General features: G+C 48.4%; 1 protein-coding gene across 2 annotated transcripts in view; it reads right to left on the bottom strand.

The window, feature by feature from the left end:
- Positions 1-25,858, bottom strand: part of SMAD3 (SMAD family member 3) — a 129,252-nt gene that overhangs the window by 48,402 nt on the left and 54,992 nt on the right. The window contains exon 2 of one of the 2 annotated variants that reach the window (XM_055436105.2): positions 8,506-8,558. The exons of the other annotated variant lie outside the window; for it this stretch is intronic. Coding sequence (XP_055292080.1) covers positions 8,506-8,507 — 2 coding nt within the window. The 5' untranslated portion in view covers positions 8,508-8,558. The remainder of the gene's footprint in view (positions 1-8,505; positions 8,559-25,858) is intronic. 2 annotated transcript variants of the gene reach the window in all.

The following is a 25,858-nucleotide window of genomic DNA, read 5'->3' as shown; positions in this document are numbered from 1 at the left end:
AGTGTCAGAGCTCTCTCTCTGTTTACTGCATGACACACTGAAAAAAGCCAGTGTTGACACAGGAAAGCAAAATGACTACATTATGACGTTCTAAAAAGGCGTGACATATATATACACTAATGAGTTTGCTGAAAAAGTAGTGATGGCCTCTCTGGTACTTGAACGTCTTAACTATCTAGTTATTCACATAAAACTGTGTGCAGATCCATGAATTGAGACACTGCTCATAAGAGCTGTTCATCAATGGAAAGCCTCAGAGCATCACAGAGCAGGTCTCAGAACTTCAGGCTGGCACTGGAGAATCAGTTGTACACAAAGACTCCAACCCCTGCCACAGCAGTGCGGGGACTGGGGTGTGTGCAGGGTGTGGTCTGGCCAGGAGTGATCCACGGAGCAAAGGGACATGCCAGAGAAATGATGGTGGGGGGGATGTTCAAACCCAGGAGCAAACTGCCGGGTGTGCCGTGTGTCGAGCTCTTTCTTGCACACGGACTCACATCCCTGTGTTCATGTTCAACATGGTGGGCCCACCTGGTGACGTGCAGGGGTCCTTTCAAGCATCACAAGACTATTTTGTCAGCTTTTTTTTTTTTAATCTTTAAATTTTGAGGTCACTACAGCTTTACCATAATTTAGCATGGTGGTTTTCAAATGTCTTAAGACATTGGCAGCCTCTACAATCACTCAGGCCTCCAGACTCCCCTCTGTCAACCTCCCATTCCAAAACAAACTCTGTTCCTCTCAAGAAGCCTGAGATTTGGGGGTGGGAAGGCTGTATATCAGAGTACATCACTTGGAAACCTCTTATCTAGGACACTCATGGCTCAGGCAGTAAAGAATCTGCCTGCAATGTAGGAGACCCGGGTTCAATTCCTGGGTTGGTAAGATCCCCTAGAGAAGGGAATGCCAACCCATTCCAGTATTCCTGCCTGGAGAATTCCACGGACAGAGAAGCCTGGCTGGCTACAGTCCACGGGGTCACAGAGAGCTGAACACGACTGAGCGACTGACACCGTCTAGGACATGCCAGCAGCAAAAGCACTTGGCGAACTTAAGACGGACACTGGCGGGAAGAAAAGGCGGGGCCAGCATTAACGTGGTGAGAGACAGAGGGCCGCCAGGCCTGAAGGCAAGTCCTTCCCACCTGTTGGTGACATGCCCTCAAACGTTCTGCAGACAGACTGAGTTCATCGCCAGCCCAGCCCTGGGGTCGAGTATTTCTAGTATAATTCCACACAGACCATGGAGGCTCTGCAAATGTTCATGGATGGTGATGAATTCCTATTTCTGGCAAGTGCACAGGGAAAAACCCCAGTTCTTAAACATTTGAATGCTGATAGTCCTGAAATAATAAGGGCGGGGGAGATACAGAGAAGAATGAACACACACACACACAAAGGAAATTAAAAAGGGAACAGTTTAGCATCATGGATGAGAGAACAGTGAAAGTCAACTATCTGGTCTGGGACTGGGCTCCTCCTAGCTCAGCTGTGTGTCCGCGAGCAAGTTACTTACGCTCTCTGTGCCTTCGTTGTCTCAAACAATCCTGGGGGTAGGTAGTATCATCCCCAATTTAAAACTCACGGTGCAGGAGACCGGAATACGTGAGCGACATTTCACAGCATCAAGAACAGACCCTCCCAGAGCTTGCTCCCACCTGCACCGCCCCTCAGCCCCAGGAGAGCTGCATCTGTTTTCATCAGAGTTGAACTGGCTTTTCTGGGGCACCCGGCCCCTTGTTCAACTGCCAGAGTACAAATAAGCCAGTACCTGCTGGAAGCCCATCAGAAATAAGAATCACAAACCAGAAAAAAAGCATTAAGTAGAGACTGTCATACAAAGTGAAGTCAACTCAAAGGAAAAAACAAATATCACTTATTCACGCATATATGTGTGGGATCTAGAAAACGGTACAGATGATCTTATTTGCAAAACAGAAATAGAGACGCAGATGTAGAGAACGAACGTATGGATACCAAGCAGGGAAAGGAGGTGGGAGGTTGAACTGGGAGATTGGGATTGACATATACACACTATTAAAACTATGCATAAAATAGATAACTAGTGAGAGTCTCCTGTATGCTCAGGGAACTCAACTCACTGCTCTGTGGTGACCTAAATGGAGAGGAAATCCAAAAAAAAGGGGGATATATGTACAGAGACAGCTGATTCACTCTGCTGTGGAGCAGAGACTATCAACACTGTAAAGCAACTGTACCCCAATAAAAATGAAAAAACAAAAAGAGTTTAAGGTCCAGGAATCTGGTGGGTAAGCAGGAGGCAGCCTCAAGGTATTAGATTTTCTGGATAATCAAAGACCAATTTAGAGGTCCTCTAACCCAGTTCAGTTCAGTCACTCAGTCATGTCCGACTCTTTGAGACCCCATGGATGGCAGCATGCAGGCTTCCCTGTCCATCACCAACTCCCGGAGTTCACTGAAACTCATGTCCATCGAGTCAGTGATGCCATCCAACCATCTCATCCTCTGTTGTCCCCTTCTTCTCCTGCCTTCAATCTTTCCCAGCTGCTGCTGCTGCTGCTAAGTCACTTCAGTCGTGTCCGACTCTGGGTGACCCCATAGACGGAAGCCCACCAGGCTCCCCTGTCCCTGGGATTCTCCAGGCAAGAACACTGGAGTGGGTTGCCATTTCCTTCTCCAATGTGTGAAAGTGAAAAGTGAAAGTGAAGTCGCTCAGTCGTGTCCGACCCTTTAGTGACCCCACGGACTGCAGCCTACCAGGCTCCTCCATCCATGGGATTTTCTAGGCAAGAGTACTGGAGTGGCTTGCCATTGCCTTCCCTGATCTTTCCCAGCATCAGGGTCTTTTTCAATGAGTCAGTTCTTCGCATCAGGTGTCCAAAGTATTGGAGTTTCAGCTTTAGCATCCGTCCTTCCAATGAATATTCAGGACTGATCTCCTTCAGGATGGACTGGTTGGATCTCCTTGCAGTCCAAGGGACTCTCAAGGGTCTTCTCCAACACCACAGTTCAAAAGCATCAATTCTTGGGCAATCAGCTTTCTTTATAGTCCAACTTTCATGTCCATACTGGAAAAACCATAGGTTTGAATAGATGAACCTTTGTTGGCAAAGTAATGTCTCTCCTTTTCAATGTGCTGTCTAGGTTGGTCATAGCTTTACTTCCAAGAAGCAATCATCTTTAAATTTCAAGTCTGCAGTCACCATCTGCAGTGATTCTGGAGCCCAAGAAAATAAAGGTCTCTCAATGTTTTCATTAATTCCCCATCTATTTGCCATTAAGTGATGGGACCAGATACCATGATCTTAGTTTTCTGAATGTTGAGTTTGAAGCCAACTTTTTCACTCTCCTTTTCACTTTCATCAAGAGGCCCTTTAATTCTTCTTCACTTTCTGCCATAAGGGTGGTGTCATTCTTCGTATCTGAGGTTATTGATATTTCTCCCAGCAATCTTGATTCCAGCTTGTGCTTCTTCCAGCCCAGCATTTCTCATGATGTGCTCTGCATATAAGTTAAATAAGCTGGGTGACAATATACAACCTTGACGTACTCCTTTTCCAATTTGGAACCAGTCTGTTGTTCCATGCCCAGTTCTCCTCTAACCCAACAGCCTCAGAATACAGCACTCCATTCGAAAGTTCTGCCAAACACAGGGCTGAATGCAGCCTGTTCCCCTGTGATTTCTGCCTCCTGCTCTTAGAACAACATTCAGGGACCTTGCAGAACAAGTGGCCTTGGCTGGGCACTCTCTGCTCCAGGTCGTCATGCCCAGGTCCTTCCTCAGAGGAAGACCATCTCCTAAGGACTTTTGCATTAAGCTGACATCCAATGAACTGTCCAGGGCCTGAGAGCTGGGCCCCAGGTTCTCCACCTACATCCCTTCTTGAATTTCCCCCACTGCATCCATCCTGGTTATAATCCCAGGGGACAGGCAGGGACCCATAACAGCGCACGATATAAAGAACTTATCAGCATGAGTAGGACAGCTGTCTCAAAATATTAAACCAAAAACATGGCATAACAGAGAAAGTGCTTTGAACATAACAGGTGCTCAATATTTATTGTGCAAATGAATGCTCCATTGAAGTCAAGGCAAGTGCCTCTCTCCTCTTCCCCACTTCACTCATGGTCAATTTGAGCAACTTCCTGAGAAACTTCCCGCTGCCGGAATCCAGAGACACAGAAGAAAGCCACCAATTAATTGGTCTGGGCCGGAGGTTGAAAACAGGCAGCAGCCCACAGATGTTGTGCTTGGACTACACAGAGATTTTTAAATTTTTAAGTTAGTTGCCAACTTTTAAAAACTGGGAGATTTCATGTGTAAATCTAGATTTTTGGCTTCTCTTGAAAAAAAAATCAGAAGATCTGGCAACCCTTGGCTGATGCCATGTTACCGATGCCCCTTTAGATGAGAAATGACTCAAGTGCCACTCTGTCTTGACACCAGGCCCCAGCCTCCTACCTTCTGCCTGTCCCTGGGAGCATCTGAGCCTGCAACTCGTCTGTTCTTCCAATGTGGGAAGCACTGCTTCTTATAAAACAAAATGGAACCTGAAGGGCCAAGGGACGTTTGCAGGGCAATCACACAACGTTCACTTGGGACAGTTCAATTCACACTGTCCTCGTGTCATTAGTAAATGCATCTCTTTTCACTTGCAGAGTCCCACTTTGAGTAACAAACTGTATGGCTATCCGGACCGTCTGCCAGCTCTAGACCTGCCTGGATCAACCCAAGAACTCAATACCCAAGGCCTGAGAAGGAAAGTACCTTGATCTCTACAGTTTCCCATCCTGAAGATGTCAGACTTTCAGAGGGGTTCACTCCACAAAGAAGGCCTTCAAACAGCCTGCAGAGCCTCGTGGTGGCTTTCTCGAAGCTGTGGCAGTGGCTAGCCCTGGAGGATCTGCAACACTGAGTGCCAGGGAAGGCGGGGAGGTGTGGCCAGGACCACACTTGGGGCAGGCAGGGGGAGAGAGAAAAGAGAACAGAGAACGGAGCTGAGTAACAACCCCGCCTCAGGTACCATTTCTCTTGCTTGAAATCACAGGGAGAACTAAGGCTACTTTATTTTCAGTGGAGACTAGGGAAGAAGAGAAAATGGTAGCCCTGATGGTGAGACAAGTCATCTAAGGTCATCAATTTGTATTTATTATCTCTTCTAGAATCTTCTACCCTCTTGGATCAAAAACGTTGACTGGTCGGGGCCAGGAGCCTGGCTTCCACCCATGCTGACGAAAAGACAGACTTACTGAACCTTTAACTGAGTGAGGTTGGGTCCGGGTTTAAAAAAAATCTAGTTATCCAACATTTGGGGGGCCTTTAGTATAGCCAAGGGAGATACCTTGCTTCAGAGGGGATGTTTTGCGAAGACAGAGCTGCAGGAATGCAAGCAGGTGAGCCCCTTTTCAAACTGAACAGCAACACCCAGCTGGCTCCGGGCCCCAGAATAAAACATTCTTAAGTATTTCCTAACACCCCTCCAAAGCAGCCTCGGCTGAGAGAGAGGCTTTGCATTTAACCCTGAAACCAAAGTATTCCCTTTCCAATTTTTAAAGGGTTAAAGGCCAGGGAGGGAATGATCTCCCTGAGGGAGGAGGGTAGCAGAACGGCTCCCTCTCCCTAATAAAAATTCTGGCAAGAGCAGACAGTGTGCAGAGGGGCAAGGCAAGGTCGGAAATCAAGCACTGCTGTCTTGACATTTTATCCGAAAACCTGACGTAACTGGATCTCACAAGGCATCTGAGGCTTATTTTTTCCCTCCCTCATGTGAGCAAATAGAAGAAAATCGTGTTCTGAAAATCCTTAAGGTCCATGTGAACTTAAGTCCCTCACCCTCTTCTTTTCCAAAGTGGGCTCATTACAGAGGAATCATGGCCGCCAAAATCTGTTTTTAAGTTTTCTTAGGTCACTTGCCTCAGAGATACCCAAGCCCATTTTATTGAGCAACAGAGAGCTAACAGAAGGCACAATCTACATTGAAATGGGTTCCCATTCAGTCTCTCAAAGGTAATTTTGTAAATAGACATAGGGAAGGGCCTTGGCTTTGAAGTGGGCAGGGAATCAGCTATAGTTGCTTAAACAATGATCAAATTCTACAAAGAGGATAAAGAGAAAACGCATCCGAAGAAATGGTATTTTATGTTTTCCCTGATCATGTTAGCCAGAGCCTGGGTTGGGAGGGTTAACGGGATGGAGTTTTAACATCTTGTAGGGCGGGGAAGAGTTGAAGGGTATTTATAAATTCTCCGCTGGCCTTTGGCCAGGGCTGCTTTTATTGATCTAATCAAACACAAATGATGATGCCTGACATGACTTGTATATACAAATGGCCATCTGAAAACAGTCACAGACCTAATTGAAGGAGACGGCAGGAAATCAAAGGAGGGCTCGATGGAGGAAGAGAAATACCCAGACCCACAGAGCAGCATTCCAGCTGCCCAGAGAGGCGGAGCAGGGGCTTTTCCTTTGAGGGGAGGGAGACGTTTACTCTCACTGAGTTCGGCTCCCCTGCCTGCCACTGTCCTGGGGAGCAACTCTGAGCAGCCATGGCTGGAAAGAACGAATAGCCACCCTCGCTAGCAGGCTCCCCACAAGCTCCGCCGCAATGGCAGCTCAGCCTTGATGTCATGTGGCGGAGCCAGGGCTCAGGGACTGGAACCCAGCCGAGGGTCATGAGCAATGACTCTGCTTCTGTCACGCAGGGGGTTTCCTGCAGGAACTGTGGCTTCCTGACAGTCGGAGCATTTCATCCCCACCCAGGGAAGGATAAAGCTGGAAGACTTCTGACAGCCAGCAGCCCTGTGGACGGACAGAGAGACCAGCCCCCAAAGGAGACTCTGAGGGGACTTGTCCCGGGGTGGGGTGCCTGACCCCCAGCCACTGTGCTTCCAGCACAGCAGCCTGGAGCTGCCCCATCCGAGCAGGCAACAGGCGCTGGTGAACTTGGGAGGTCACAGAGCAGAAGGCAAGGAATGTGGTGAGGGAGACAACACAGCCCTCCCCAGGAGAAGTCTGATCCCTAATAGCTTTCACTTTCTCTGCTGCCAAGAGGAAAGCTTTAGTGATATCCAGAAAGGAGAAGAGAGAGCGAGAGCCCCAGTTTGTAAGCGTATTTCAAACTCTTTAAGAAAGAATACATTTTGACCCATCACTCCAATTCCCACAGGCACTCTGACCAAATGACCACGAAAAATTAGACAGAAATAATCAGTCCCAAAGAGCCGACTCACTGGAAAAGACCCTGATGCTGGGAAAGGCAAGGCAGAAGGAGAAGGGGGTGAGAGAGGATGAGATGGTTGGATGGCATCACCGACTCAATGGATACGAGTTTGAACAAACTCTGGGAGATAGGAAGGACAGAGAAGCCTAGCAGGCTGCAGTTCATGGGGTTGCAAAGAATTGGACATGACTTAGCAACTGAACAACATAATCAATCCCAAATAAAACTAGTAATGGCTATCATCACAAATACTTTAATTTGTTGAAGATAAAAAGTAAACTGGCAACACTGAAAAACTGAAAAAAATCAATCCAGGAGAAAAAATAGGCTCCAGAGTAAAAAGTTCAGCACAAAATAAAACTGGAAGCAGTGAAAACTATAGGCAATGAAAGTCATTGACTAAAAACTGGTGGACAAAAATCTAATAATTCAGATATGCACAGGAAAACTGGACTTGGTGGCTATAATGGCACAAAAGAAAATTCCAAAATGGCAAAAATTAAAATCAGTACCAAACAAAGGAAAGCAAGTAAGCAAAGACTGAAGCAAGTTTTGTGATAAATTGCACAAAGAGCAGCGGATGCTAATGAAAGTAATTTGTTCAAAAACACAAACAAGGAAGAAGTCAAGAACAGTTTAACTATAACACACAGAAAACGGCCGAGGTATTAAAACGACTCACATCCAGTTTAAAATGCTAAAATGAAAAATGTCCAAGATGTTTTCAGGAAAGGTGGTCAAAGGTCCAGCCATTGTCTGTGGCTACCTCCCCGTTTCCCTGAAGAGAAAGGGGGACCTCTCCCCTTTGCTGGATGCTTGTCATCATGCCTGGATCAGGGCCAGGATCAGACTTCAGCATAAAGAGCAGACATGGTAGGAAAACACCTTCAGCCACCAGGAGATGGCCTTCCATTCCCAACCAGGTCACTGACCTGACCTAAGGGCAGATGACTGCTTCTCTCACCTTGGGGACACAGACCCTATTGTAAGTGGAGGATGGACCATTACTCACTAGGAAACCCTGAGTCCATGGTGCTGGCCCTACTTGGGGGACCCAGTGACTTCCAATTTTCTACCCTTGTAGGGGTGGGTAAAAGACAGAGAAGGACACAGTTCTATGGGTGGGGGGTGGTCAGATGAGCAGGGCAGTGGGCAATTTTCATCTTCTGTGTATGTTCTGAATTCTCTACAATAAGTATACATTACAGTTGTGATGGGGGTGGGGTGGGGTGGTGAGAGGAAGCATTAAAGAAAAAAGCCAAAAAACCTGCTCTAATAATAGACTCCAGAATGTATTTACTCACATGAAAGGTCCAGATGACCCTGGGAGCTCCAGATGGCACAAGTTTGAATTTATCTGCAATTAAGCATGGAGGCAGGGTCAAGTTTTAAATCCAAGGCAAAGGATTTGTAATTTTGGAATTTAATATAAATAACGATTCGGGGGCGGGCAGACTTGCTCTCTCTCTGAAGCTGCTGCCCTCGTCCTAGGTATTCAGTCTTCTTCCAAATGCTGATCATTTGGTGGTTCAAACACATTCCAATGGAGTTACTCGGCTTTACAAACAAAACACTACAAAGTCCAGGCTGGGAAGGACACACACCAAATTCAGAGAGTAAACACCTGTGAGAAGGAGAAGGGAGAAGAATAGGCGGCGGTGGGGTAACAGAAGCCTTTAGCAGAGTAGCTTTAGGGTTTTGGCTTTTAATAAAGAAATAAGACATTACCGGTATCTGAAGTAAACAAGGAAAAGTATTAACACTCGTTATATCCAGTGGAAGGTTCATAAGCAAGATACAGTGTACCTGTAGCTTTTATGTTTCCAATTTTTGTATCATGAAAACACACTCACAAAACCCCAACAACAATAGACCAAGGCAACGAATCACCTCCGGCCACTTGGAGAGGGTGTCTGAATCAGCAGAGCCAGCTGAAAAAATCAAAGTTCAAAGTCCGCTGGTATGTAAATACTTAGCAAATTCTTGGCCTGAGAGTATATACACAACATATTAACTTGTCTCTGCCTTCTAAAATTTTTGTTATCATAGGAGAAAAAAAATTTTGTTTTCTTTTTTAAACAAATGAGTGTAAGGGAAAATGAAAACTATTATTGAGAGATGGCCTACTTGGTGTCTGGTCTGGGGTATCAGCTCATCTAAGGTTTAACAACAAAGAAGGCTATTGTGACCCCTTCTTTTCAAGAGGAGGAAACTGAACTTCCGAGGGGTCGATCACTGGTCCAAGGTCAGGCACTCAGCAAGAAGAGCCGAAAAAGGCAGTCTGAGCTCAGGGGTAAGAGAGATTCATGCGGCCCCATCTTTCTTACCCTCAGTTGAAGTTATTCTCTGTGGAGTCCCCCTCCCTCCCCTACTAACCTACATGTCACCCTCACAGGGTCAGAGCCCAGATCACCAAGCCATGGGACAAGAAGCCTTTCCCAAACACAGCCCTTCCCTGCTGTCTTGTCTCTGCAGCTCCAAAACCGTGCCAGCTCCATCCCCAGCATCTCCCCACACTCACACTCCTAGGACAGCGCCACCTTCTGGGGACACATCTTCCCCAGGGCAACACTGGGAGGTTCTGAAAGGCAGATGGCTTGGAAGGCTCATCTACCATCACCTCTTTAAACCTCAGGGTCCTCTTCTGTAAAATAAAGAACGGTGGCTCCATCTCGCATGATCGCTCGGAGGGCTGGGTGCAATAACACACCCACAGCTCTTAGAATGGGACCTGGCATGGTCACGGGCAGTATCTATCATCGACACAATAGTCCTTAACAACTCCAGGTCAACACAGTTTCTCCCGGCACCTAGATTTGAGATTCTTTGAGAGCAGGAGTTGTGCCTTTTGTGCTCTCACAGCCCCCACAGTACCCTACAGGTGTCAGGGGTGGAGAGGAAGCCCGAGAGGCTGGGGTGGGGTTGAGCGTCCACCCAGGAAAGAGCTGGGCACCTTGAAGGAAGGGTCCCTTCCACACTTTAAGACATCCAGTTAGCAAGGAAAACAACAGACAGGGAACTCTCACAAGTGGCTTTTCTTAGAGCTGTTCTGTCAACTTGGGGTCTGCATGTGTAAGTAACACACACATGTGAGGGAGTGGGACCGGGGAGATGACATCACAGGCTTCACTTCAAATAGGTCTGGGAGACAGCATTCAGAAAGTCTCTGGTGACTCAGGGACATCTCAAAGCCCCAGTTCAGGGACTTCCCTGGTGCTCCAGCAGCTAAGACTCCATGCTCCAGATGCAGGGGGCCCGAGTTCGACCCCTGATTGGGAAACGAGATCCTACATGCTACAAATAAGAGTTTGAATGCTGCAACTAAAAAAGCAAAAAGGTCCCACATGTCACAACGAAGGCAGAAGATCCTATGTGCCATAACTAAGAACAGGCACAGCCAAACAAACAAAAAAAATGCCCCAGTTCATCCAAGCTTAGGGAGGTGCAGGAAGAGGTCCTGCTACAAACATCGAAACCCTGACACGCATTCCCTGCTAATTAACCACAGGCTGACTTCTCTCCCAGAGCAGCAGATTCTAACGTGTAGGGCTGGGGCTTGGCCTGGGGTGAGCTAGGGGGAATAACCAGGCTCCTTCAAGGGAGAAACCACTGTGTTCTCCCTTGAATCAGCATGGCATGCAGTATGCAGCAGCAATCTGAACCAAGTGCACAAAGAGGGCGGCCCTGAACAGAGGGTTCCCTTCCCTCCACTCTAACAAGGTGCCGCTTTAGACAAGAGCCCAGAACAGGTGCACGAAAGGCTGAAGCACAAGCTCCCAGGAGGCAGAGGCAGCCAGAGCACTGGAGTCGGGACTCTGGTCTCAGCGCTGGCATTCCCGGCTGTGTGACCTCAAACAAGTCACTTACCGTCCGTGAGTCTCTCAGTTGCCTCATTGAGAAAATGAGAAGGTTAGAACAGATCATCCCAATGATCCCTGCCAGCTTTCAAGTTGCTGGAAAGGGCTCTCTTCTGGGAGTCTGTTTTGCTCTCCCAAACTCAGACTTGAGTGAAAACCAGAGCAAGTCCTGGGTGTCACACCCGTCCCTCCCAACACCACTCCGCCCCCAACACACACACCCATCTGCTTCTGCTAGTTTTGTATGTTTGTCCCTGGACGTCCTTCTACCTCTCTTCTAATTTTCTAATTTGTACTTAATCACAACGAACTGTACTTATATTTGGTATGGGGTTCACAAATGGAAAATACTAATGACTTTGTAAATTAATTTCAGATTTGGCTCCGTAATTTCTGGCTGTAAGATTCCACTTTGTTTTCCTTCTCATTGTTTTTAGAGGCAAATGGAAATGCAGCCCACTCCTCCAAAAGTACATTAAAATTCCAATTAAGTTTTCACGGAAAAAAAAAAAAAAACAGCAACATAATATTGGCATCTGGGGCAAACAAGCTGGAGTGTGGAAGATGGCAGCTATAAGCCTGGAAGTGCTCAAACGGGCTGAATGTGACATGGGTTTTCTCTGGCAAGAAGAGAAGAGGTCCGGGAGGGCTGTCCCTAATCCCACCAGCAGCTCAGCAAATGCCACTTCATTCACCCTTCCATGAAGTCAGACAGGGCCTGCCTGGAGGGGGGCAAAGACCCTAGGGCAGGATGGCTATGATCTCTGCTACTTGGGCTGGGCTGTTAAGTCCTGTCCTGGGTGTGACACTGGATTGGGCCATCAACAAGCAGCACAGCGTTTAAATGGGAGGGACCAGAGGGTGAGGAAGTTTAAAACATGGGTCAGAGAAGGAACAGATGAGGAAGCTGATGATGCTCTGCAAGGAGAAGTCCCAGGGGACACAGCAGAAGGTCCCCCAGGCCAGAAGACTCACTGGTAGGCTATTCTCAGGTGCAGTGAAAGTTACAGGGAGGCTGACTTTTGCCCAAATCAAGGTGGGCTTCATTGGAAGGAGAGAAAATAAAAGGCTGTCTTAGAGTAATGATTTTGGAGAACAAAATGGCAACCCACTCCAGTATTCTTGCCTGGAGAATCCTAGGGACAGAGGAGCCTTGTGGGCTGCCGTCTATGGGGTTGCACAGAGTTGGACATGACTGAAGCGACTTAGCAGCAGCAGCAGAGTAATGATTGGAGGGGGTCAGCAGCTCGTTAAGGATTTTTAAAAAGCCTGTCTTACACTGAAGGCACATGCTTCCGGGTTACTCTGTACTGTTACTTGATTCACACAAACCTTCTGCAAGGGCCACCAGTCGGGCCTCTTGGTGTAACCACCAACCTCCATATAGTCACTAGGGCTTTGCCCCAAGTTCACACAGCAGGTAAACGCAGGTGCAGGGACCTGGGCTGGGCTCTCCCCTGGCTTCTTGCCCCCAGCACCCCTCCTGTTCCAGCACTGATCCCCTCTGTCTTGCCTGTGGGGGAGCATGCAGATTCCCGGGGGGCTAAACGCCATGCCATGCGGTGTAAATGTTCCTCGACTGTCTGTCTCAGGAAAGGGTAGATGGTGAGGTGGTTCCTCTCCAAGCCCCCAGGAAGGGGCAGTGGGGAGAGAGACATTCACATATCAGGTGGTTTAATCCTTAGTATTCACTTCCCGAGAGGTACTGTGAGGCTCATGCTGGGGCTCCCAGCCCGGGAACGTGCTGCTCAGACAGGGAAGGAGACCCATGCTCAAGTATCTCTGATGTAAAGTCTTTATGGCTGGTGTCTCTAGGACTTGGCTCCTCCAGCCCCTCCCCGCGAAGTGAATGGTTGGCTTGATACCTTCCAGTCTTCCACATCTCTAAAGTATGGAACCTCTCAGATGGCCAGCAGTGTGGACCATGCTCCCTGCAGCTCGGTGCTCCAGGACCACTCTCTGAAGTTGCCGGTCATCAGGAAGGAAGAAGCCAGACAGGAGGGACAAAGGCCTGCTCTGGTGGGGCTCTCACACACTGCACCTCTCGTGTAATACAGTTTTCTTAGCCAAGCAGCTTCTGAAAGAAGCAGCATCTCCTCCTGCAGAGGATGGGCTGGCTGTTCCTGCCCCAACTTTACAGCTGGTAAAACAGAAGACCAGACAAGGTGGCACAAGAAGGGACAGGGGAAGCTCGGCTTCACTTTGGGATCAGTCCTGGCACCCTGGTCACAGAGAGGCAGTGAGGTGGAGGGGCTGAATCAGGGCTCTGGAGAGACCAGCTGGGATTGAAATCCCAGCTCCCCCTGAGGTGTAGGACCTCAGAAGGTGCCGTGTCTCTGCATCTCAGTGGCCTTCTCTTCCCATCAGCACTGGGAGGAATCCCCGAGGTTGATGGTGACCATGCCTGGCACACAGCAGACGTCAGCCACTACTCAACCTCTGGTAGCTTCATGATTGCTCTCAGATAGAACACATGACACTGCACACCAGACCGAAGAAATCTGGAAACATAGCTCAATGCCTGGCATATAGGAGCTCAATGACTGCCTGCTGGGTAGGCAGACAGGCAGACAGAAAGTCAAACACACAAAACCCAAACCCCTCATTTCTGAGGGCCTGTGTCCGCCGTTCAGTAGCCATCCTGCACGAGCTCTCTCCTCTTGGGGCCTCAGCTCACTGCACTGTGAAATGGGATAACTCAGTACTTCAGAGAATCGCCATGGGGTCTAAACAGGCTGATGGGCTGGATCTTCCAGGGAAAAGGTAACACATAATAATTCCAGCTCAGAGCACATAGTCAATAAATATTTGCTGAGTGAGTGAGGGCATGAACGCACACATGCATTCAAGAACTTGCCCAATCCCAGCCTCCCCAAATTCTTGGGGTTTCTCCAAGCAGAAAGTCTCAGCTGCTCGGAGCCTCTTGAAGTGCCCGACATTCCCAGGTGGCAGCGGGAGCAGGGCCCAGCATGCTGGCCTCTACAATGACTGCCCATCATGGGCTTCCCCACCACCACCACCAGCCTCCACTATCACCAGTCCCATCCCCCACTGGTTTAAGAACCTGGGATTAGAAGGAATGTGTTTATACACACACACATCACCTTAACAAAGCAGCCCCAGACCTTCTGAACCCATGTCCCGAAGCCCTTGTTGAACAGGCCAGCCATGGCACCCCTCTTGTACCTAGTAGCTTTCTTTGAGCACTTGGCCTGACTGCTATGCTGTGTGCAGATTTTCTTTCTCTATACAGAGGGAAACAGACAGGTGAATGGACGGCTCTGGAATCAGCAAGCCCTGGTCCAAATTCCAACTCCAGCTCTGACCGTGCAGCCTTGAGTAAGTTGCTTGGCCTCTCTGGGTCTCTGCTACTTCCTGTGTAAAAATACATATACTATCCATCTACCACTGAAAATTCAACAGAACAACAAGGGTTGAGTGTCTGGGACAGTGCCGGGACACAGCAGACACTCACCAAATTCAAGTGTCTCCTGCTTCCAGTGGAGAGGAGACCCGAGCTCTAGCTCCACTCTGCACCTCACTGGCTGTCACAGCGAGTCACAGGCCCTGTGAGTACAAATGCTCCCCTCCAACATGCAGATGCTGGGACTTCCCTGGGGGTCCAGTAGCTAAGATTCCGCACTCGCAATGCAGGGGGCCCGGGTTCAATTCCTGGTTGGGGAACTAGATCCTGCATGCTGCAACCAAAGATTCCATGTGCCACAACCAAGACCATAATTAAATAAATAACGCAAATATTCCTTTTCCTAAGTGCAGATTCTATTAGTTGACCAAACAAATCCCAGAGCTGTGCTGTCCAGTATGGCAACCATCAGCCATACATACCTCCTGGGCACTAGCGATGTGGCCAGCCAGGAGTGACATGCACTGTAAGTGGAGAGAACAAGCTAACTTCAAACATTTCAGTTCAGTTCAGCTCAGTCACTCAGTCGTGTCCGACTCTTTGCAACCCCATGAACCACAGCACGCCAGGCCTCCCTGTCCAGCACCAACTCCCGGAGTTCACTCAAACTCATATCCATCGAGTCGGTGATGCCATCCAGCCATCTCATTCTTTGCCGTCCCCGTCTCCTCCTACCCCCAATCCCTCCCAGCATCAGACTCTTTTCCAGTGAGTCAACTCGTCGCATGAGGTGGCCAAAGTATTGGAGTTTCAGCTTTAGCATAAGTCCTTCCAATGAACACCCAGGATTGATCTCCTCTAGAATGGACTGGTTGGATTTCCTCGCAGTCCAAGGGACTCTCAAGAGTCTTCTCCAGCACCACAGTTCAAAAGCATCAATTCTTCGGCGATCAGCTTTCTTCACAGTCCAACTCTCACATCCATACATGACCACGGGAAAAACCATTGCCTTGACTAGACGGACCTTTGTTGGCAAAGTAATGTCTCTGATTTTTAATATGCTATCTAGGCTGGTCATAACTTTCCTTCCAAGGAGCAAGCGTCTTTTAATTTCATGGCTGCAATCAGCATTCGAAGTGATTTTGGAGCCCAAAAAAATAAAGTCTGACGCTGTTTCCATTGTTTCCCCATCTATTTCCCATGAAGTGATGGGACCAGATGCCATGATCTTCGTTTTCTGAATGTTGAGCTTCAAGTCAACCTTTTCACTCTCCTCTTTCACTTTCATCAAAAGGCCTTTGAGTTCCTCTTCACTTTCTGCCATAAGGGTGGTATCATCTGCATATCTGAGGTTATTGATATTTCTCCCGGCAATCTTGATTCCAGCTTGTGCTTCTTCCAGCCCAGCATTCCACATGATGTACTCTGCATATAAGTTAAATAAGCAGGGTGACAATATACAACCTTGACATACTCATTTTCCTATTTGGAACCAGTCTGTTGTTCCATGTCCAGTTCTAACTGTTGCTTCCTGACCTGCATACAGGTTTCTCGAGAAACAGGTCAGGTGGTCTGGTATTCCCATCTCTTTCAGAATGTTCCACAGTTTATTGTGATCCACACAGTCAAAGGCTTTGGCATAGTCAATGAAGCAGAAATAGATGTTTTTCTGGAACTCTCTTGCTTTCTCCATGATCCAGCGGATGTTGGCAATTTGATCTCTGGTGCTTCTGCCTTTTCTAAAACCTGCTTGAACATCTGGAAGTTCACGATTCACATATTGCTGAAGCCTAGCTTAGGATGATCTTTTTAAAGGATGCAAAATGTCTCATTAAAAATGTTTATATTGAGTACATGCTGCAATGTTAATGCTTCTGGATACACTGTATTAAATAAAATGTATTATTTAAATTAATTTCACCTTTTCTCCTTTTATGTTTTAACATGGCTAACAGATTTCAAATTCCATCTGTGGCGTGTACTCTACTTCTGCCAGAGAGCACTGCTCCAGGGCTCTAAGCAATCAGGAATTAGCGCTTTTGGCATTAGTCTCTCAATACAGAGCCTGAAATTTCTTCTGGACCCCTGTTAGTGCTTTCTTTCTTTCCCCAGAGCACTTAACACGTAATGTTCAAGGTGCATACCTAAATGCTCTTAGGGACCTGGTGAATAAAGTCTTAAGATTTCAGACAGGATCAAGCAGTCACTATGCACCAGTAACCATGTCAGTGGGTAAAAGTACACACCAGCTCATTTAATCCTTACAGGAGCCACATTTCACAGATAACAAAACTGAAGCTCAAAAACACTGAGAGATTGCCCAGTGTGACTAGATGGTCAGGGACAACAGCCAGGACCCAAGGCCACGCAGGCCCCACTCCTCGTTCCAGTGGCATCTCTCTCCACCACACACATCCAGCCTCACAGTGCTCCGCCTCCCATCCCCACCACCTAAGGATTTCCCAGCAAGTCAGAAATGACGCACCACTGAGTGAGTCCATGTACAACCTCTACCTGCATTTGGCCTGGGCTGGGTTAGCTCAGAATGAATCACCTTTTAAAAGGGGTGAGGGATAGGGAAGGTAGATTCTAGCTTGTTGCCTCTGAACTTCCTGGCCAGGGTGTAAGTGGGAGCCTAGGAATAAGGAACTGATGAGCAGTAAAGGGCCTGTTGAGGTTGTTTTGTTTTTTCAGAGGAACTCATTAGCAAGGCTGAACAGCCCCAAGTTTCATAAGCTCAACCCCATTAAAAATTGCCTCCCTGAGACTTCCCTGGTGGTCCAGTGGTTAAGACTTCACCTTCAGTGGCAGGGGGTGTAGGTATGATCCCTGGTCAGGGAACTAAAATTCCACATGCCTGGTGGCCAAAAAACAAAAATAGAAGCAATACAAATTCAGGGCTTCCCTGGGGGCTCAGTGGTGGAGAATACATCTGCCAACACAGGAGACCCTGGTTCGATCCCTGGTCCGGGAGGATTCCTCATTCCTCGGAGCAACTGGAGCCATGCACCACAGCTACTGTTCCTGTGCTCGAGAGCTTGGGAGCCATAACACTGAGCCCACGTGCCACAACTATTGAAGCCCTCACGCCCTACAGCCTGTGCACTGCAACAAGTCCACACACCCCAACTAGAGAGGAGCCCCCACTCGCTGCAACTAGAGAAAGGCCCGAGCAGCCCTGAAGACCCAGCACAGCCAAAAATAAATAAATAAATAAAAATTTTAAAATCGTAACAAATTCAACAAAGACTTAAAAGAAAAAAAAAAAAATCACCTCCCTGCCACTCCCAGGTCACTCTGTCCTCTGGGCTCTGGCTGTCCACTTCGGCTCTACATATGATGTTTCTTTGGCATCAGGGATCAGGGGGAAGGCCCAGGCTGATCATAAGCGTGGTTTGTTAGATGGGTATGTGAGGAGATGGAGGCAGAAACAAGACAAAGGAACAGCTTTAAAGGTGCAGAAGCTACAGCCCTGTCTCTGAATGAACTCACTAAACAGGGTACAAAGAACCTGAAAAATAAAGGACAACACAGGAACTTCCCAGCAAGCAAGTACTGTCTGCAAAGGGGAGGAAGCAGACGGAGGATGAGCCAATAGGCCTCTCCTTGTCTAAACCATCCGAGCTCAAGGGGAGAAGTGGTTTGCAGGTGGCAGGGAAAGATCAGGGTGGGCCTGGCAGTTTGGGAGGGTTTCATGGAGGAGGACGTGCCTGCAGGAGGAGCAGGGTTCAGACAGGCCTGGAGGACATGTCAGTGGTTGGCTGTGTCAAGCCTGACACTTAGCCTCTCAACCTCTCGGTTTCCTTTTTTTTTTTTAAAGGGGGAAGGGGTAGCAGGCAGAGAGGGAGGAGACAGAGAAAAAACAAAACACCTGGGAGACAGTTCACATCCAACCTCAGACAGGGCAAATATTTACTCACCCATTCACAAACCTGGCCCTGGGGAGCACCCTCAGCTAGGGACACCCGGGTTTATGCTGGTGTCTGGTCTTGATGTGAGGCCTGAGGCGGCCAGTGTTTAGCCAATGGCACAGAATCCATTCCTACACCTTGTCTGTCTGCGAGCTCAATGGACAGCATTCGATGGCAGTGGAAAAAGTGACCGCCACGATGACCCCACTGCTCACGCCAAGACACAGGGGAGCCACAGGGCAAACTGCCCTCTGTTGAATGCCCACCTCCCACAGGACCATCCTGAGTGTGTGAGTCTGTGTGGGGAGGGCTTGTCTTACTCTCACCAGGAAGCTGGAGGGGAGGCTGATGGCCCCTCATTCCAAGGATGAGGATGCCGAGACTCGGCAAGGCCACAAGATTCACACACAGTCCCACTGAAGGCAAACCTGAACCTGTCCGGTCAGACCATTGCCTGAGCTCTCCCACACTAGCCCTGCAGCTGAGAAAAACCGTCAAATATTTACTGAGAACCTACTGCGTGCCAGGCACTGTCCACAGCCCTGGGGACACAGTTACGGACAAACAGGGAAGGAGCCTGTTCCTCGGGAGCTGGCGAAAAATACCATGAGAGGAGACTGACCCAAACACAGAACACAAAATTAAGATGAGACCAGTAGAGATACAGGCTCACTGTCTGAGGAGGTGAGAGGTTAAGTGGGCTGGGCCCCTGGACCACTTTAGAGCAAAGATTCATAAGCATCACCAGGAAGCATGTTTCAGTACAAATTCCCAGAGCACACCCCAGGGCTTTCACTACAAGTCTAGGAAGCGACCAGCAAATCCACATCTTTAGGAGCTGGCCAGGAGCCTGGAGGCCCCGGATTCCCAGCAGCCTGGGGCCTGGGCACAGTGCTCTGGCTGTGTTCCACTCTCCATGACGGGTTACAACTCCCATCTCAATCCGTCATCCATAAAGTGAGCATCATTCTTTTCCCTGATGGTTTATCACAGGACATGAATCCAGTTCACTGTGCTATACAGTAGGGCCTTGTTGCTTACGGATTCTATATACAATGGTTTGCATCTACTAACCCCAAACAATAATGGAAAACAATTCATATATGTATTGGTATAACTGAATGACTTTGCTATCCAGCAGAAACTCACTCATCATGGTAAATCAACTACAGTCCCAACACATAATTTTTTTTTTATTAATGAGCATAAAAACAGCAGACCTGACCTCCCTCTCAGGGTATGCTGAGACGCAAAGAAGGCTGTGAAGATAAAGAGCTGGACAAATGGGAGTTACGTACATTTACAGACCACACTGTTGGGGATTCCCTGGTGGTCCAGTGGCTAAGACTTCACACTCCCAATGCAGGGGACCTGGGTTCAATCCTTGGTCAGGGAAATAAAATCCTACATTCTGTGCAGCATGGCCAAGAAATAAATAAAATAATAAAATAATTTAAAAAACCAAACAGCAACAACCACACTGCTGGTGGGAGTGAACCCACCAAAAGAAAAAAAGAAAACCACACAAGCCATCTAGAAACCCGGGGCTGCCTGTCCAATGAACACTGCTCAGTGACAGATCCCCCTACACGTAACCCACCCTGCCACATATAATCATTCTGACACAAGCGCAGTTGCTCAACAGGGGCCCGTGTGTGGGTTTCCATGCAGTGGCCCCATCCTGTGGGAACCCAGCGTGTGAGGTTCCTGGTTAGGCGAGCGGCTGCAATAAATTACCCCGCCGCCAGTGGCTCTAGCCCACATGTTGCTCTTATGGTCAGCACACATCATCCGAGCAATGACCTAACCCCAGCGCCAGTCAAGTCAGCAGCAGGCTCTCCTGTTATCCCCCTCCAGCAAGCACCAGCTCACATTTCAGGCCGTTTGCTCCCCTGGGCATGACTCAGAGAGTCAGTTGTCTTTAAAAAATGCTTTTCATATTTCAAATCAAAAATAAATACCACGCACTCTGGACGCAAGCCATCACAGATGTCTCTGTTGAGTTATTCAAGTAAGAAGACCCGAGGAAGTAGAAAAAGAAAAGGTGGTTAATTCCTATCATCCTGTCCCCACTGCCTTAACACAGCAGGCTGGTAGAGTGGGCCTGAGGCCAGGTCACAGGACTGATTTCTGGCTAGGGCAGGAACAGAGAGGTCAGGGGTTCATACATCCATTAGGACCGGGAAGTGGAAAAACAAATGCCCTGCAGGCTAATCCCACTAGGAGACATTGTGAATCCTGGCAACATCACCTTGAAGGGGCTCTCTGTACACAGACTGGAGAGGCTCTTAATCCCTAAAGAAGAACGGCGGGTGGTGGGCAAAAGCAGCTGCAAGGGCTGCCCGTGTAAGCACCATCCAGCAGGGAGGGGCCTGCCCAGCACACAGGGATGCACCCGGCCCCCAGGGCCCCAGGCCATTCAACCAATCTGCTTCCCATGACTCCCTCCTTCCCTTATCCTGATCCACCCATGCCTTGACCATTTGGCTTCCTGGGTGGGGTGCCCACAAGGAGAGAACGCCCTGCTTAGAACCTCATAGTGGTTACAGTTTTCAACAAATAAACTAGTGGCTTGATTTGTGCTCTAGCTTCTTACTAGTTAGTGGGAGCCCACAGTCCTGACTTCAGGCTGACAACATGAGGTTTCTGAATGGGTCAGGCCAGGCCCAGCTCCCAGGTAAATCACCAAGGTCAGGGCCATCTTCTGGCCACCAGCTCTTCCCCAGCTGTCACACCTTTCCTCCCAGTCCCTTCAGACGCACCTCCACTGGGCACAGAGCTGTGCGTTTTCTCAAGGTGCTCCTAGGTCACACCTGCAGGCATATCTTTGAAAGCTGAAATCAAAAGCGAAAACTTCCCCTTTAGCCATGGGTTAATTTCCAGTCAAACATGGTCACAGGTGAGGCCCTGATCAACTGTGATACTGTGTAATGGGACATTCTGCTTCACAAATATTTTCATTAACCAAGGATAACCAGAAACCTTTCTTTTTCCAATTCCCTGTGAAAATATTTCCAGAGTATCTATCCATTCTTCTTCCTCAACAACTCTGTTTTCTCTGAAGACAAGACATTTTTAAGACTAAGGATCCCTCTAGCCACTCAGGCCCAGACCATGAACTGAATCCTCACTAGACAGATCAACAAGCGTGGTAACGTGCAGAGGTAAGCCAGTCAGCCGGGTCACCTCACCACCCCAGGACAGCCGCTGTCTATGCTTTCTTTCCCACTAACAAAAGCCTGAAGACAAAATTGACAACAACCTATTTTCCAGTGATTGGCTTCAGTCTTATTCCATAGGGCATCCAAAAATTTAGAAAACAGGGTATACTATTTTCCCTGTTTCCAGACTTCCTGGGCTCCCTGGGATATTGACACAACCTTTCCAGGTTAGAAGCTGGACTTTTCACTTTCAATTTAGAGGTCTTCAATGCAAAAAGAAGTCCAAGGGGTGCAAAAAAACACTGAGTATCTTATTTGGAAATGTAACTAAAAGACTGTTTCAGAATAAATCTGTCTCATTCCCCAACTCTGTGGAATGTATCTGAGCACCTTATGTGCTATCCAGGATGCTATAAAACTTAAATTCTAGAAGGAGGTGATGACATCATCATCATGATATTAATGGCTACCATTTAATGAGCAGTTATAATATGTCACGGATTGTCATTACATCTTGTCAACTTCACTTTTTAAAACAATTCTGGTGAGCTATTTTATCCCAAATTTATAGATGAAGAAACAGAGGCTCAGAAAGTTCAAGTCCTTCTATGTGGAATCTAAAATATGACACAAATGAACCTATCGATGAGACAGAAACGGATTTGTGGCTGCTGAGGGGGATTGGCGGAGAGATGGATTGGGAGTTTGAGACCAGCAGATGCAAACTAGTATATATAGAATGGGCACAGGGAACTATATTCACTATCCTGTGATCAATCACAATGGAAAAGAATATGAAAAAAATATATATGCACAACACCAGCAGAAATTAACAGAACACTGCAAATCAACTATACTTCAACAAAACTGATTTCAAAGCAAAAAACACCCAAAAACAAACAAAAAAGGAAAGTTGAAGTCCTTGCCTAAAGTCCCATAACTTCTGAGTGGCATGGCCAGGATTTGAACCCTGGTCTGTGCACCTCGAAAGCCCTGTTATTCTCCACCTCACCATGCTGTATATCTCAGACCTCAGGAAAGTCACTGCAGTGTTTTTCTCTTCATGAAAAAACAATTCCCGTCCATGGAGTGACTACTTTAAGATTATCTGATAAATCCTGTCTTGAAAACACAAGTTTGAGAACCAGTTCCACTCAGCTCCCAGCTGGCTGCATAACCCACGAAGTGCCCTCACCTCTTTGGACCTTAGGATGTGGGGCTATGAAATGAGTCTATATTTCCTGAGACTTCTTTCAGAGCTAACAAAAGGCAAAAATTCCCAAGAGGTCACCAATAGCCATAAATCCACAAATAGGAAATAGACCTAAGGATTACTGTGAGGAAAGCAGACCTAACTTGCTCACTCCCAAACTCTGGAGAGGAAACCAGTAGAAGCTGGATGACGTCCAGGGAAGGACAGACCCTCACAGCACTCCTTCAGGGCTACCTGAAGAGTCCCTAAAGCTACAGGTCAGTTTCTCTTTCCTAAGAAGGAAAAAAAAATAACATTCAGTTTCCTGGTTTGTAAAATGGAAATGTCTCATGTGGTCATTCAACAAAGGATTGCCATGTGACTGCACTGAAATATTAACCATAAACACACTTTTAAAGAAATAAAAAATGTGCAGAGCTCCTGGGATAGGCAGATTTGGATTAAAACTCCAGCTCTGACTACAAGTGAACAAGTCAACTTAACCTGGATGAGACTGAGTTTTCACATCTATAAATCAGACCCCAGGTTAGGGCTAGAATTTTCTGTAAGGATGAAAACAGTCCTGCTCTGGGCTGTTCAATGTGGTAGCCACTAGCCACCCGTGGCTACTGAGGCCCAGAAATGTGGCCGCTGTGACTGAGGAACTGGATTCTAAATTTTACTTAATTACCTGATATTTTGAAAATGTAGGAGGCATATGAGACCTGGGTTTGATCCCTGGGTCAGGAAGATTCCCTGGAGGAGGGCACAGCAACCCATCTCCAGTATCCCTGGAGAATCCCTAAGACAGAGGAGCCTGGTACAGCGTTCCAAAGAGTCAGACACTGAAGCAGCTTAGTACAAACGCACCAGACATTCAAACAGCAACCGTGGGTGGCGGCTACCTTATTATATAGCACAGCCTTTGCAGTGATAAGAATGAAATCAGATAATGCCTATAAACTGCCTAGAACAGTATACAGGAAGCAGTAAGTTCAGGAGGAAAAATGCATGAATATATAGAGGTCCCATCAGTGGAGGTTGTTTTTTAAGCAGAATATTCTTGCATCAAGAAATGGAGGCACCGGAAGCTGACATCTAGACAGAGAGATACATGGATAGTTTAGAGAAACCCCAAAAGAGAAATCAGATACATTATTGGAACCATTCCCTTAAGCCTGTAAATGCCTGGCTTGAACGTCTTGCTTTCTTCACCAGTGTTCTTGTCAGCAGATAGAGAGGGCGTTTTAGGCCAAGCTGGGTTTTTATAACCCTCAACGCCCAGTACAAACTGCCCCATGAGCAAGCTCTCTCAGCAAAACCTTCCATCCTGATGGGCAGCCGCCCCCAGCCCACGTGCAGCCTCCCTGGGGCCCTCGAGGGAGCTGCTCCGGGCACAGGGAGGGAGGGAGAGCTGCCCACAGGGCCCGGGGAAGGCGAGGGGAAGGCAGGGGGCAAGGGCGGGGGGGTCACAGGGCGGGCGGGAGTACCCCCGCACCCACTGGCAGGCAGCCTGCGTCAGAGCCCGACAGGAAACAGGAGAAGACAACACGGGCCGCGTGGAAATCCCCGCCGGGCCCCACGCCAGAGTGTGACTCAGTGGGGCAGGCCGGCCGGCTGCCCTCCCACCCCGCGGCCAGGACCCAGGGGGCTGGGCTGCAGGAAGCCGCACAGCCTCTGCACAGACGCGGACACGCGAGTCCTCCAACGTTATTCACTACATGACAGATGCCATCTGAAAGCGGGCGAGACAGGAGGCCCAGCCCATTGGGTGGGAGTTCAAGGCTGTCTAACCACAGCAAAACGCAGTTTCCCTAAGGGCTGGGTGAAGTTCAAGTCCCAAAGCTGCCACTAAGCCCCAAGAAAGCCTCTGCACCTTCCTTGGCCCAGGATCCAGGCCCATCCCACCTCCCATCCACCCTGGGGCAGGTCCTAGTCTCGCCCCAGGCCTCCCCTTCAGATACTTATGTCACCAGGACACAAGCTGTGCCTTACACCATCAAGGTGAGCTGGATACACACAAGGAGCTCCAAAATCACTCTTGGATCCAAAGAGGCAGCATGGAATACCTCTAAGACTGATATCCCACAACTCTCCTGGTGGCCCAGCAGTTGAGAGTCCACCTGCCAATGCAGGGGACGTGGATTCAATCCCTGGTCTGGGAACTAAGTTGCCCCACATGCCATGGGGCAACTAAGCCCATGTGCCACAACTACTGAGCCGGTGCGCCCTAGAGTCCACCCTCCCTAACAAGAGAAGCCACTGCAACGAGAAGCCCAGAAGCCCGAGCACTAAAGTTAGAGAATAGCCCCCACTTGCTGCAACTAGAAAATCCCACATGCAGCAAAAAGACCCAGCACAGCAGGAAAAAAAAAAAAAAGACTGTATCCTTGACACCCCCTGGCCAACTCCAAGTCACCACAGGTCCACCTGGGCTGCCAGGGCTCTATCTCATGCCTCCCTCAGGGCAAGGTCTATCCTATACACTTTTCTTTCCCCCATAAAGTACCCTGTGTACTTGAGGGCATGTAGTTGGTACTGACAAAAAGAAGCAACAGCAGCAACAACAACAAATTCCTGGTGCGACAGACACAAGAGGCTCACCAATCCAAAGTCTTAACCCTTTGAAATGACTAGAAAAATCCAACTTGCCTTGACTTTTTACTTTCAGAAATTATCTTGCCTTTGGACTATAAACTTCTTAAAAAACAATCCATTTGCTCCATTCCCTTAAGTGCGCATTGGTTTGAACGTTACGGGTGCTTTTGGCAAGTCTGAGTACAACTCGGCCTGCCTTCTATGTGCCTCCCCAACCGTGACTCCATCTAGTTGGCACATGAACGCACTCAAGGCTCTCCCCTCCCATGGGTCACCCCAGACCCAGGTCCCCATCCGGCTCCCGCCTGGTGGCTGTCCTCCCAGAACTGGTGAGGGGCAGCAGGAGTGACCCATGCCCTCTGTTTCCCCTTCCTCCCCTCCATTAACTCTAGGACTCACTGTGTGGGCCTGGCCCCCAGCTACCACCACGACTGTCCTTACCTAGGCCACTAGTGACCGCTGAACCATAAAATCCAAAACACCTGCTTTGCACACCTTCGCATCCTGGCTCCGGCGCTGCGTCCAGCCGCGCTGTTCCCTTCCTCTTGCTGCGGGGCCTCGTCACTCACACCTC

The sequence above is a fragment of the Moschus berezovskii genome, chromosome 9, assembly GCF_049115385.1.
Source record: "Moschus berezovskii isolate FMDL1 chromosome 9, NW_MosBer_1.0, whole genome shotgun sequence".
In the NCBI taxonomy this organism is placed as follows: domain Eukaryota; kingdom Metazoa; phylum Chordata; class Mammalia; order Artiodactyla; family Moschidae; genus Moschus; species Moschus berezovskii.
Note: the sequence above shows the minus strand (reverse complement) of the source record. Positions and strands in the feature narration are given on the sequence as shown.